Source organism: Xenopus tropicalis, chromosome 4, assembly GCF_000004195.4.
Source record: "Xenopus tropicalis strain Nigerian chromosome 4, UCB_Xtro_10.0, whole genome shotgun sequence".
NCBI classification, from domain to species: domain Eukaryota; kingdom Metazoa; phylum Chordata; class Amphibia; order Anura; family Pipidae; genus Xenopus; species Xenopus tropicalis.
The window spans coordinates 121,656,139-121,670,210 of NC_030680.2; the positions used below are offsets into that span (position 1 = coordinate 121,656,139).

A 14,072-nucleotide genomic window follows, 5' to 3' on the forward strand; every position below is an offset into this window, starting at 1 on the left:
AAGGATCAATCATCTGAAATCGCAGTACTTAGTGAATTCATATATATTTAAGTGGCGTAACTACTGGAGGAGCAGTGGGTGCGGCTGCTCCTGGGCCCGCCAGAGACACTGCAAAAAAATCTTAATGTGAGAGCGGAAGTATGCCGCGTTTCCTAGTAGGGCGCAGACTGGGAAGGGCCCCGGTGCAGTTTTTCTGTGGTCCCCTAGTTATGCCACTGGTTTGCATTGCTTTTTATGGACTATTTATCTTCTTAAATCTTATCTCAGGCAAGTTTCTTCAACATACATTTTTCCACAGGAGCATGTGATCCCAAATGTGAATTCACAGGCCTACTTTGAATCTTAGTCCAGATTATGTTTTCACTTTACACATTAATTTTGAGCAGTAATTTCTTGGTGGTTTTTATACCTTCATTATTTTACGAGCAAACTCAGGGATCCTCATTAGGGAGGCCTACCAGTCTTATCCTTTTTCCCTACATTGCCAAGTTTCATCAAGTATTTATAAAAGCCCAGTCGGCAACCCTAGTTAGTAATCAGTTTTGCTCCTTATACTACAGGATTCCTCTTCCACAACATAATACAAAAATGTCTGTCATGTTGACAGTTATTCAGAGAAATAAAACATAGCACAGTATGCAGAATGTACACGCTTAAAGCAATGTTGGCCTGTCTACATTAGGGTTTACAGTTCACAATACAGAACTGAAAAATAAAATACATGGGACCGCATCAAAATGGCTGCAAATGAATTCCCTGGCGAAAGCTCCTGAAGGAAAAAACACTTTAGTGACATCATTCCCTCAGTAACACTTGGGAACGAGGCGTGAAACGCAGGCTCTAGTACGCCGCTCTTCAGCTTCCGATACTTTCCAGACGAGAACTGCGCACAGAGGAAGAAGGCTATTTCCAGCCACTCAGGTCTAAGGCCAGAATTATAGGCGGTCCCTCTTGAGTGACAGCATTGGTAACCACTCTACGCCAGACAATTCGTAGCTGCTGTCCAATTGACGCATTGCGAGGGCGTAATCGCGGAGAGTCATGTTGTGGTGTTGCTACCAGAAGGAGGAGCTAGTTGTGGTGCAGTCAGGCTGGAGAGCGCGGTGCTGGCCGAGGTGGGAGTAACCGGGTAACCGGTGAGGTGGGAAATGAGGGCACCGTGAGAGGAATGTAGGCAGGGAAGTCTAATAGTGCTAGCCTTTAGCGCAATACCGAGATACAGTAAGCGTAAAAAGGTGTTGTTCTGTGGTCTTGCAGAGCTGCTAGGATAGAGGGCCTGTTGGATAGACTGGTGTAGCTAGCAGCTTGGCATAAATGGCGAGGTAAATCGCATTAGAAAGCGGCAAAGGGTTGCTATATCCCTTAGCTAACAGCATGCGCTTTGCATTAAACGTGCGGGTGTTCCCGACAGGAGCTTCCGTAGTGTTTGCCAATATAATAGCAAAATAGCAGCAGGGCCATTGCCACAGCGGCATATGCTTATGGCTACCAGCAGAAACATGCAATATGGCAGCCCATGGCTGTCGGTAGCAAAATGCGGATATATTGCCTCTGCACAATTAGCAGCACACCTAGATATATTTTATAATAAGCTAAATAAATATAGTGCATTTCCCTTTATTACAATTCCAACACTATTTATATAAAACAAACGCTAGAGTTCTGGCTCAAGACAAGGTTATGGGTAGATTGCAGGGATTGGCATTCTAAAAGCACAATGTTTCACCCCATTGTTATCTCTTAAAGTCTGTTGAAGGGGGGTTTAACCCCCTCCAAAAAAAATGAAAAGAATATAATTCTAAGAAACTTTCCAATATACATTAATTGCAACTGTTAGTGGTTTTAAAGTGTATTTGTAAATGCAGTTGCTGGTTGTGACTTTTAGAACTTCTGCCACAGAAGTCAGCTCTCCTTCAACCAAGACTTTTAAAGGAACAATAACATCAAAAAAATGAAAGAGCTTTAAAGTAATACAAATATAATGCACTGTTGTCCTGCACTGGTAAAACTGGTGTGTTTGCTACAGTAACACTACTATAATTTATATAATAAGCTGCTGTGTAGCCATGGGGGCAGCCATTCAAGCTGGAGAAAAGGCACAGGTTACATAGCAGATAACAGATAAGCTCTGTAGAATACAATAGTGTTTTATCTGTTATCTGCTATGTGCCTGTGCCTTTTCTCCTTTGAATGGCTACATAGCAGCTTATTTATATTAATTATAGTAGACTTTCTGAAGTAAACACACAACTTTTACCAGTGCAGGGCAGCAGCACATTATATTTTAGTTACTTTTATACACTTTCATTTTTTGGTGTTACTGTTCCTTTAATCAGCTGGCTTCTGCTACATTGTTTGAAAAGTCAGACCCCCTGTGCAGAGAATAAAAAGGCATAGACAGACACTGCTCTCATTAGCAATTACATTTACAGCTGCTACTGACAAGTGTTTGCTGCGTTAGCTGTAACCCACTACTCATTGCAAATTAATATTTTTGTCCCTTGCAGGATAAATTGAGAGATTCCTTCTTAATCACAATGTCCTGGTTAGGCAAATGACTGTTTCCAGAATATCCAGCATGTTTCCTTTTATTCTAGCTGTATGTAGTTATACATCTGCAGCACTTTTAGTCACATTTTGCTGTAACAGTCTATTCTGAAAGGTCATGTGCACAATTTGTATTGCTTAGTTCTTTGTTCTCTTTTCTCTAGGGCTTTTGTCTGTTGCTCTGTACATTGACAGTGCCCAGGATTCTCCACCTTGCTGGCTGTAATTACAATCTGACCTGGTGAAAGGGATCATGGTTTGACACTCAACAAGGAAGAACATTGAAAGATCCTTTGATATCTACATATTATTCACAAGTAGGCAATGCATTTTGTGTTAAGCTGTTTTTTAGGAGATTTTTTTGTTGTTGTGGTTGTTCTGAAGGAAAATTGGCTCTTTATTTTAACCCTATATCTGCCTGTTGGTGCTTTGCTATGCAATGTAAACTTTAATATAGCATAGATAAAAAAAATGTAGCATAGATCCAACTGGAAACCTAGAGGATACAGTGCTTGCACTATGGCAAATGACACACTAGCTAGTTTCTCTGTTGGCTGATATCCACCTAATGCTGCCCTGTGTGTACAGTCACTAACATGAAAGGTATCAAGCACACATGGTGGATTTCACCCAGAAAATGCTTGTGTGCACATTTTCTGCCTGAAATACTCCTCACATACACAATGACAGGCAGATACCTCTCCTGTTAGTGGCTTCACTTGCAGGATGGAATAGGGTGGAATTGGTGTTATTTTGTCACCAGAGAAACTGTTCAGCATGGCATTAGTCTGACATTTATGTCAAATTCTTAGACTCTACAGTCCATGGCACTGAAAGTGCTCACGGGGTAGACACTAAACTTATTTTTTAAATATTGTACCACAAATGTGTTTTATTTGTCGCAACAATTTTCATATTGTTGGCATTTTACAGGTAATGTGTGTGAGTTATATATAATATATAGGTTTGGGTGTTACATTTTAGAGGTGAAAAACCTTGAAGAGAAGAATGTGTTATATATATATATAAAATGCATAGTTAGATTTTTGTAACAGTATATATTTTTCTTTTACACTATTTCTGTACTTTTTATGTGCTGTAAAAAATAAACTGGTGTGTATACAAGTAGTTGTTTTGCAGGAAAGGTATAGCCCAGGGATCCCCAACCAGTGGCTCGAGAGCAACATGTTGCTCCCCAACCCCTTGGATGTTGCTCCCTGTGGCCTCAAAGCAGGTGATTATTTTGAAATTCCTTGCTTGAAGGCAAGTTTTGGTTGCATAAAACCAGATGCAGTGCCAAACGGAACCTCCTGTAGACTGCCAGCCCACATAGGGGCTACAAAATTTAATCATAACTCTTATATGTTACCCCAGTAACTTTTTTCATGCGTGTTGCTCCCCTTCTATATAACCCTTCCGTAGCCTAATTTCCATATGCAAATTAGGATTCAGTTCGGCTGAATCTTTCACAAAGTATTCGGTGTTCAGCCAAACCCAAATAATGGATTTGGTGCAAGTCTTTTTTTGCAGAGAACGAAGAAAACTGAGCACCTTAACAAAGCGAATCCATGATAATGCTATTTTGCATAAGTGAATTGGTGTGCAGGTTCAGTTGGGGTTTGGCCAAACCTTTGTGAATTTAGTATAAAATTGTGGATTTGAGGGGAAAATTTTGTACTTTGGATACACCAGCAGAAGGTGGGGAGTTATTAAAAATATTATTGGTACCTTCCTGGAGTAAAGTCTGGGATCAAGTGCTATCTGCAGGTTACTTTGGCTGATAAAAGGTGCCTATATACTGGTAGATATTGACTTATTGAGACGACTCCTGCGCAGTTTGGCAGCTGAATGACCCATGGGTATGATTAAAATGCCAAATCAGTGGCATAGACTGATGCCTATGTTGGAAACTTGTGTTCTGCTCTAGATTGCTATGTATGTGTTTTCCATGCAATTCAGTCATTGACTAGAAAACTGAATGCCTCGATCAGCTTAATTTGGCCCACCTTTTAGATAGCTTAGTCATGAAAGATCTGCTTTGTGGCCTCAGCTGGAGGAAATAATACAGCAGCTCCTGTCTAATTGTAAAAATGCAAGATTGTAAGGCATGGATGTTGTGTGCACACAAAAAACATTGCTCTAATTTTCTTGCTTTGTTTAGAGGGAAATATACTTAGGTATTTTTGGCAAGTACCTATACCACATACTTAAAATGATTTTGCTCTGAACTCTTCAAATTGTAGGACATATATATGTTAAAGTAATTCTAGCAGACATACATAAGAGGTAACGTGCCAATTTCACAGATGGAAGTGCTGCAACACATCAAAGGGGGCAAATGGGTGCCAGTGTATAGAGGAGCCATACCCATGTGAAAGTTGCCTCAGTGCTCTTTACCCTGCACCTTATTAGTAAGCCCATTTTATTTTGCACTTCAGATTTAATGCCTGTGTAGTTTGGGAGTTGAAAGGTTGTTTTGTGCTTAGCAGAAAGCTGCCCATAACTGGTAACAGCCTGAAAGCTTGTGCAGAGAACAGTTGCTTGCAGTCTGCTAGCTTATGGCAATTATGTTAAGACAAATATTATTCTGAGCTTTTGCAGAATAACATCTCACCTTATTTTGGTCCTTTTAAATAAATCATTTGATTAGTTGCAGTGGTCACAAATATTCCAGGCCCCTTGCATCAGGTGTACCCACAAAGTTTTAGCAAGGATGAGTTTGTGGGGGGTCAGCACACAACCTAGAGTAGAGCTGGAAACATGGTGGTGCTGAAATTCTGCACCAGGACCTAGGGGATCAACAATGCACTACTGAAAGTTGTCACAGTCTAGAATAACAAATGTAAAGGGAACAAATACTCTTCAGTGAACTCTAGTGCAAGCTATCATCCTTCACATGTATATTTTATTGACTGTGGGAACATCAGAATCTGAGCTGGGACACTGTTTTTTCGAAAAGAATGTAGGCCAGGGATGGGCAACTTTTATCCCTCCAGATGTTTCAGAACTGTAACTAAATCCTTGCATCCGATGAGGTCCAAAAGAGATAGCAATAGTTGTTTTGCAGATAAAGGAGCAGATTTATTTTGTGGTAAAAAAAAAAGGCAGCAAAAATTGCTGTTTTTTCTTCCGCTGGAACTTACTTAAAATAACTGTCAAATCTGCCATTCAAATGGCATAAATAAAACACACCTTAATAAATTTGCCGTTTACTTTATACCTTTATACATTATATTAAGCAGCACTTTACATTAAATTCTCACTAACCGGGATCTTACAATAATTTAACGAATGAGGGTAACAATAGGTTCAGAGGGCCCTACTCGCAAGAATAGATATTATGCCCTGTGACACTGCTTCTCCCTGTTGTCCACATGTGCAATTTTTTTTATATAGTGCCGCTTAATTTCAGACATGCCAAAAATGAGGGAAACTTGGAAAAGGCATCAGCTACTTGAACCACCTCACTTGCGCATCTTCTGGCCCTGGGCAAAGGGAAGATAACAGGAACTGTAGTTATGTCAGCCAAGGCTGAGATAACGTGTAGCATTGGTGAAGGATAATTTATCATGATCAATCCAGAAAGCAGCACAGTACAGTTAAACAGGCACCATTCACATTACCCTTAAAGGAGTTGTTTACCTTTGAGTTAACTTTTAATGATATAGGGAGTAATATTTTTAGACAATTTGTAATTGGTCTTCATATTTTATTACTTGTAGTTTTTTAATTATTTCAATAATAACTCCAGTTTGGAGGTATAACAGCTATTTGGTTGCTAGGGTCCAAATTACTTTAGCAACCAGGGAGTGGTTTGTTTATTGTTTCTGCTACTCCCTGCTATCTTGCGCCCTTCCCATTGTTTTGCTGATCGGTTGCTGGAAGGGGGGGGGGGGGGGGTGATATCACTCCAACTTGCGGCACAGCAGTAAAGTGTGACTGAAGTTTATCAGAGCACAAGTCACATGGCTGTAGCACTCTGGGAAATGAAGAATATGGCTAGCCCCATGTTATATTTCAAAATTAAATGTTAACAAAAAAAATCTTTGATTTCATCGCAGGATTCTGCTGGAGAAGCTTTATTAACTGATGTGTTTGGAAAAGAACATGTTTTCCCATGACCGTATTCCTTTAAAGAAGAAAGCAAATAAATAAATAATGAAGACCAATTAAAAAGTTGCTTAGAATTGGCCATTCTATAACATACTAAAATTTAAATTAAAGGTGAACCACCCCTTCAAAGGAGACACATTGGATAAATGGGAAAAACCCTAATTTTGTGGGCAATTATGAATAAAATGTGTTTCTGGTTTCACATTAGTCTAAAATTGAATACAGTCTGTGAAAATGACCCCTTTATTGGAGCTCCCTATAGATCCTATCAGTTCTGTCCATGTTTCAAATGAAGGGTGGGCGTGTCCTAACAGTCCCTACTGGAAGCACAGTAGGAGAGCCAATCACAGCCCTGCAGTCACACAAGCAAAGATGGGCTTTAGTTCCCTATCAGGTCAGCCTAGCTGCTGATTGGTTCCTATCCTACAGTGCAGTGTACTGAGAGCCGCCGGCTCCCCTGCACATCCAGAGAATTCAGCCAGCAGGAAGTGGAACGGATGGGCAGGACTAGTGGGGTTTTGATGGAATTTCTCAATAAATCAGTCCGAAACACAACTTTTTTTTAAGCACTATCCTTCTATATTTAGAGGAGTATAATTCACTGGTACACTTAATTTTTATATGATATGTCTCCTTTAATGCTTAGAAAGTATTATTGATACGTTTTCTTCTCTTTGAACCAAACAGTCCTTATTTTAATGATTTCCTTTTTCTCTGTAATAATAACAGTATCTTTGTATTTGTAACTAAGCTGGCAGTAATCCATGTTGGTGGCAAAACACTTATGCTAGGTTTTTTTTGTTTGTTAGACTTTTAAAGTATGGTGATCCAAATTAGAAAAACCTCTTATCTGTAAAATCCCATCTCAAGCGTCCCTGAAAATGAATCCCATGGCTGTATTTTGTATTATGTTGGGATAATGCACATGTTGCATGTTGTTTGAGCTTATGGCAGTAGGCAGCCATTTGACCTAAAAGTTGAAGACCTGCATTTTTAGGGGATTATTGCTCACATGCCGCAGTCCCAGAAATTTCTATTATATTTGTTTTTCTGGATAATTGTTTGTGCATGTTATCATTGATTCCAAGACAGACACCTAGAGTAATTGTGCGATTGTACTGTGTTCTATACCTGAATTGCGTGATGGGGATGACCCAGTAAATTATTGCCAGTATTATCAGTCAAGGCCAATGGCATATTATACTGTTGTATCTGTATAATTTACTTTGTTCCTTTGGTTTAAGGTTAGTGCCACACAGTTCTCATTATACACAAGCTGAGAATCGGATGATCCGCAGGCCTCCGTTTGTTTGTATGTGTCTGCACTTACATGAACTGCGTCCCCTGGGTACAGACACACAAAGCTGATTTCAGTGCGACAACCCTTGAGTTTGTGTTTTCGCACCAAAATATTCTCCATGTGTCTGCACCCAGGCCGGCAAAGTGAATGTGAGTGCAGCCACATGAAGGAACGGAAGCCTGTGAATTGGCTGATTCTCAGACTTAGGGGTATATTTATCATGCAGTGTAAAAAGTGGAGTGAAGCATTACTGGTGATGTTGCCCAGGGCAACCAATCAAAAATTAGATTTCAACAGTTAGAAAACCAAAGCAAAGCATCTGATTGGCTGCTATGGGCAACATCAACGGTAATGTTTTACTCCATTTTTTACACAGCATGATAAATATACTCCTTAGTACATTAGCTCTGTGAGGCACTACCCTAAAGCATTGGTCTTTCACATTCAACAAGGTTATGATCTGGGTCCTCTTATCTTTCAGGCAGTACCTGCGTGTGATTTTTGCACAGTTTTGCACACTTTTTCTTTTCCATGCAGACGAATGAGGGAGAAACACTTGAAGAAAGCTGTTCCCAGGTCAGTAGAAGGAAAGTGTTAGTTTTTTGAATCCTTGCATTCTTATTGAGATGCGTGGTGTCAAGGGAAACTGCCATTACTGGAGCAATAAATTGATAAATAATAACAACGGTCTCATGCTTGTACAGGTGTGGGACCTGTTATCCAGAATGCTCAGGTTTTCTGAATAAATGGTCTTTCCGTAATCTGGGTCTCCATACTTTTAATAAAAACTAATTTAAACATTAATTAAACCCAATAGGATTGTTTTGCCTCCAATATGGATTAATAATACCTTAGTTAGCATCAAGTACAAGGTACTGTTTTATTACAGAGAAAAGGGAGATATGTTTTAAAATTTTTAATTATTTGATTAAAATGGAGTCTATGGGAGACGGTCTTCCTGTAATTCCTGTACAACTTTCTGGGTAACAGGATAACGGATCCCATACCTGTATCAATGAGAGTAGGGTGCTTATAAAAACCCATTTGCCTGTTTCTCTGCACAGAACCTTATTCATAAATGTATCGTCTATATATGTTGCCTGGGCTTAGGCATTCCATTTGACACTCATTAGCAAGTTAGTCTAAACCCAAGCTGAGTCAAGCATTATAGTCAAGCATTGTGGCAGCCTTATCTATGTATACATGCACATTTAGTGCATTGGCCTGTAGTTTCTGGGCCTGGCTGTCTGAAGCCCTCTATTCTCCCATGACCATGGGTGCATGTTGATCATTCACACAGGCGCACTGGCAACCTGTGCTCATATGCACATCACCATAGAAAATCATTGCTTGAATACTGTTGATCAGACTGGTTGTATGGTCCAGAATTTTAAACAATTAAAGGTATGCTGTTTGTAAGAAAAAGTAGGGCAGTTCCTTACACTGAAGCCCATTTGTTGAAAAATGTTTACATAATTATAATTATGCAGTATCAACGAGCTATATTAAATGTTTAGATTTTGTGGTCCACACTTCACAAAGCATATTCCTTTTCACTCTGCTAATATGGAACTAATTTCCTTTATAATTATGGAAGTTGTTAAATCCTTGTCCATAAAATCTGAAAATATGCAATAGGTTTGCTGTTGTTGCTGATGAGTCATATGAAAAAGTTTGGGAACCCCTCTTAATTCTTTGGAGTTATGTTTATCATTGGCTGAGCTTTCAAAGTAGCAACTTCCTTTTCATAAATAACGTGCCTTGCGGTAACAGTAGTATTTCAGCAGTGACATAAAGTTTTTTGGTTTAACAGAAAATATGCAATATGCATCATAACAAAATTAGACGTGTGCATAAATTTGGGCACCCCAACAGAGATATTACTTCAATACTTAGTTGAGCCTCCTTTTGCAAATGTAACAGCCTCTAAACGCCTCCTATAGCCTTTGATGAGTGTCTGGATTTTGATTGGTGGTATTTTTGACTATTCATCCATAAAAAAATCTCTTCAGTTCAGTTAAATTTCACAGCTGCTGACCATGGACAGCCTGCTTCAAATCATCCCATAGATTTTCGATGATATTCAAGTCAAGGGACTGTGACGGCCATTCCAGAATATTGTACTTCTCCCTCTGCATAAATGCCTTTGTAGATTTCCAACTGTGTTTAGGGTCATTGTCTTGTTGGAATATCCAACCCCTGCGTAACTTCAACTTTGTAACTGATGCTTGAACATTATCCTGAAGAATTTGTTGATATTTGGTTGAATTCATCCGACCTTCGACTTTAACAAGAGCCTCAGTCCCTGAACTAACCACACAGCCCCACGGCATGATGGAATCTCCACCAAATTTCACAGTAGGTAGCAGGTGTTTTTCTTCCGCCATACAAAGCGCTTTTTGTTATGAGCAAATAACTCAATTTTTGTCTAAATAATTTCTAAAATGACTGTGGCTTTTTTAAACAAGCTTTTGCTCAAGCAACTCTGTGGTGTGAGTACAGAAAATGCTTCATTCTCATCACCCTGCCATACAGATTGTCTTTGTGCAAATTGCGATGAATTGTAGAATGATTTACCGATACACCATCTGCAGCAAGATGTTCTTGAAGGTCTTTGGAGGTGATCTTTTGGGTTGTCTGTAACCATGCTCACGATCCTCCACATATGCCGCTCCTGTATTTTTCTTGGCCTGCCAGACCTGGGTTTTACAGCAACTGTGCTTGTGGCCTTCCATTTCCTGATTACATTCCTTATAATTGAAACTGGCAGTATAAACCTGTGAGATAGCTTTTTGCAGCCTTCCCCTAAACAATGATACTGAACAATCTTTATTTTCAGAGTTGCTTTGAGGATCCCAAGCTGTCACTCTTCAGAGAAGAGTCAAACAGAAGCACACCTTGCAATTGGCCACCTTATATACCTTTTCTCATGATTGGACACACCTGCCTAGGAAGTTCAAGGATTAACAAGCTAATCCAACCAATTTGGTTTTGCCAGTAATCAGTATTGAGCAGTTACATGCATTCGAATGAGCAAAATTACAAGGGTCCCCAAATTTTTGCACAGCCAGTTTTCCACATTTGATTTAATTTCATACAACTAAATACTGCTTCACTAAAAAACTTTGTTCAGAAAACACCCCAATACTCGGATGTTCCTGGCAAATGAAAGACATTCCACTGTTATCTTCTTTTGTTGAAAGTGGATTATTTGATATTATTAGTCCCCCCAGTGGGACCAATGTTGACATTTGTAGCACGATGGTGAAATAAAAATATAATTACTATTCATGGAATATGGAGTGCTGGCCCTCTCTCCTCATATATATCAACAAAATAATGCATTTATGTAACAAGGAACCAAGGGTCCACTTCAGCAGAAACTGTAAATGCATTTCAGAAATGAAGTTTTATTGTTTCTTTAAATTCTATAGAGAATCTGTCTGCCATGGTAAGAAGTATTGCTAGCCCCATCTGTGCAGGTACACAAAGAAGAAAATATCTCAGATCAGCTTACTGGGGGTATACCTTCTGTCTTATTGTTGTAAGGAAATGCAAGCAGTAGAAGCCTTGTTAATGAGTCTGTATATGCACTAACATTCTGCAGCATCTGCTGCTTTGTGTACATGAGAATGCCTATACTGACATAGTTTTATGGTTTGGCTGTACCGGCTTATGAGCAAACTTAAGGGTTTTTTCCAGTTAAAGCCATGCCTATTTTTCCATTGCTGGCCATTTTTAGCTGGCCAACACCCTCATCACACAGAAAGAATGTTCTCTATCCAGTAGTAAGGGATCTTTCCCATTTCCTTTCTCTGCTATAGGGCTTAAAAAATAAAGGTGCAATCAAGTTGTAACCACACAAGCAAGAAATTAGTTTATTTGTACCCAATCTTATCAGTATATAAAAAGGGTTACTGTCAGGATTTATATGGGGAACTTTTTATTGCTAAATTACACGGTTTACATAACAATTCACTCTACCTTTTAAAATGTTATTCTTGAACCAACAAATGTGTTTTTTTTTTTCAATCTGTGATATTGGTGTGTAGGCGCCATCTCAGTCTCAGTCTGAGCTTTCAGAAGGAGCCAGCGCTTACACATTAGAACAAGAGTCCCAAGCTGGACTTGGATTTGTTGAGTGCTATTCTGATATCTACTGAGAGCTGCTATGTTGCTCCCTTCCCATTGTTCTCCTGATCGGCTGCTGGGGGGGAGGGGGGGGATAATATCATTTCAACTTGCAGCTTAGCAGTAAAGTGTGACTGAAGTTTATAAGAGCACAGTTCACATGGCTGTAGCACCCTGGAAAAAGAAGAGCATGGCTAGCCCCATGTGAAATTTTAAAAATAAGATAAAAAATCTGTGCTTTTGAAAAACTGATTTTAATGCAGGATTCTGCAGGAGAAGCTCTATTAACTGATGCTTTCTGAAAAAAACAGGTTTTCCCATGACCGGTTTCTTCTTCTTCTTCTTTTTTTTTTTTTGTATAGATTATGTGCACATTGCACCTTTAAACTTAACATTTTTTTTTCCTTTAAATGCTTAGATTGGGCACTGCTTCTGTATAAGCCAGGGAGAGGGAAAGTATATGTGCAAATTAGGTTGAGTTGGAACATAAAACTTTTAAACACATGGAACGATTGGTTCATATGGTGACATATATTCCCTTAGACTGTTCTATCTAATGCTCTCAACCCATATTATGCAAGTTCCAAACCTCGGACAGTGCTGCCGAAGAGGAGCGATATGGTGGCCCCACACTCATTTATGAATATATAGAGAAGGAATGTTTCTGTGCATACATTAAGCTACACCCTCATACTACAGTACAGGTTAAGAGTGACAGTCTGGTGGCTAACCCCCATATGTTATTTAATTATTTGCTGTTACTTATCACCAACACATTCTTTTACACTTTCAAGAGATTTTACATCAGTCCCTGCCCAAGTGGCCTCAGGAGCCAGTTAACCTGCCTACATGTTTTTGAGTGTGTGGGTGTATAAAGATATACAGAATTGTGTGCAATCGCAATAAACTGCACCTTTATACTCCACAATTTAGGGCCGTGACAGGGCGACTAATCTCCCCGAAATGCCATCCCACTGGCTAAAATGTAAATCGCCGTTGGGATGGCATATGCGGCGCCACGATCGCCGAAATTGCCTCTCGAGGCAACTTCGTCGATTTCGGCAAATCGCTGGCTGCCTATGCCATCCCACTGATGATTTACATTTTCTGGAGATTAGTCGCCCGCGACAAGGGAGACTTGTCGTGGCGACTAATCTTCCCCTGTGCCACAGCCCTTAAAGGAGAAGGAAAGGCTAATAAAGAGTTAATCTCATGCTGCAGGCATACCTTCAGTTTTCTCAATAGTGCCCTTAAGTCTCCCCGTATTTCACCTGTTGAGATGATCAGAAGCCAAACAGGAAGAAAAAACGCTGAGCTGTGTAAAAAAGTTCCCATAATGCCTCACTCCTGCAAAGACACCCAGACCAAGTGAACATGCTCAGTTAGACTATGAGTCAGCTTCCTGCTGATTGGCTCAGATCCAGATTCCTAAGGGGGGGAGTGAGTTCTTAGCATTCTTGGGGGGGGAGCAGGAGAGAGGAGACAGCAGAAAGCTGCGTGTCTCTGGCACATGAATTACAGACACAAGAAATCTTTTCACAGAAAAGTCAGTGCAGCGTTTCTGTGAGTGCTTATGGCTGTATTTACATAGACCTTTCTGATAAAGCTTACTCAGTTTTTACCTTTCTTTCTCCTTTAAGGCTTTAAGGGCATGGCTATAAGAATTTGTATTCATATTATAATTGTCAGGATACTTTGGGCAATCAGCTCCTTCATCTAGTTTGCCTGGCTGACATGATGCATTTCTAGATGCCCTGTTAGTATATACCTCTTGGGATGGAGCAACATGTAAACAAACTGCTTGTCTAAAAGGACAAGTGTCTACTTCTTGCTACGGGGCATTTACAGCCAAATAAATCATAATTTAATACAAAGAGAAACCTAGGCTTGCATTGGTTTTCATGTGGGAATTCATTTTGTAAGGTTAAAGCGAAAACAAAAGTGCTTCTCTAGCAACATTTAAGCTGCATCATGTGTTACC

The 14,072-nt window shown here is 39.7% G+C and overlaps 1 protein-coding gene across 4 annotated transcripts in view; it reads left to right on the plus strand.

Annotated features, from left to right (window-relative positions):
* The first annotated feature begins 963 nt into the window (after positions 1 to 963).
* The window catches only part of tnrc6b (trinucleotide repeat containing 6B), an 85,336-nt gene continuing 72,227 nt past the window's right edge, over positions 964 to 14,072 (plus strand). Inside the window, exons 1-3 of one of the 4 annotated variants that reach the window (XM_002934209.5) lie at positions 964 to 1,141; positions 2,712 to 2,864; positions 8,442 to 8,536. In XM_002934209.5, coding sequence (XP_002934255.3) covers positions 8,502 to 8,536 — 35 coding nt within the window. In that variant the 5' untranslated portion in view covers positions 964 to 1,141; positions 2,712 to 2,864; positions 8,442 to 8,501. The remainder of the gene's footprint in view (positions 1,142 to 2,711; positions 2,865 to 8,441; positions 8,537 to 14,072) is intronic. The other 3 variants (XM_012961478.3, XM_012961477.3, XM_012961481.3) reach the window with 3 other exon arrangements.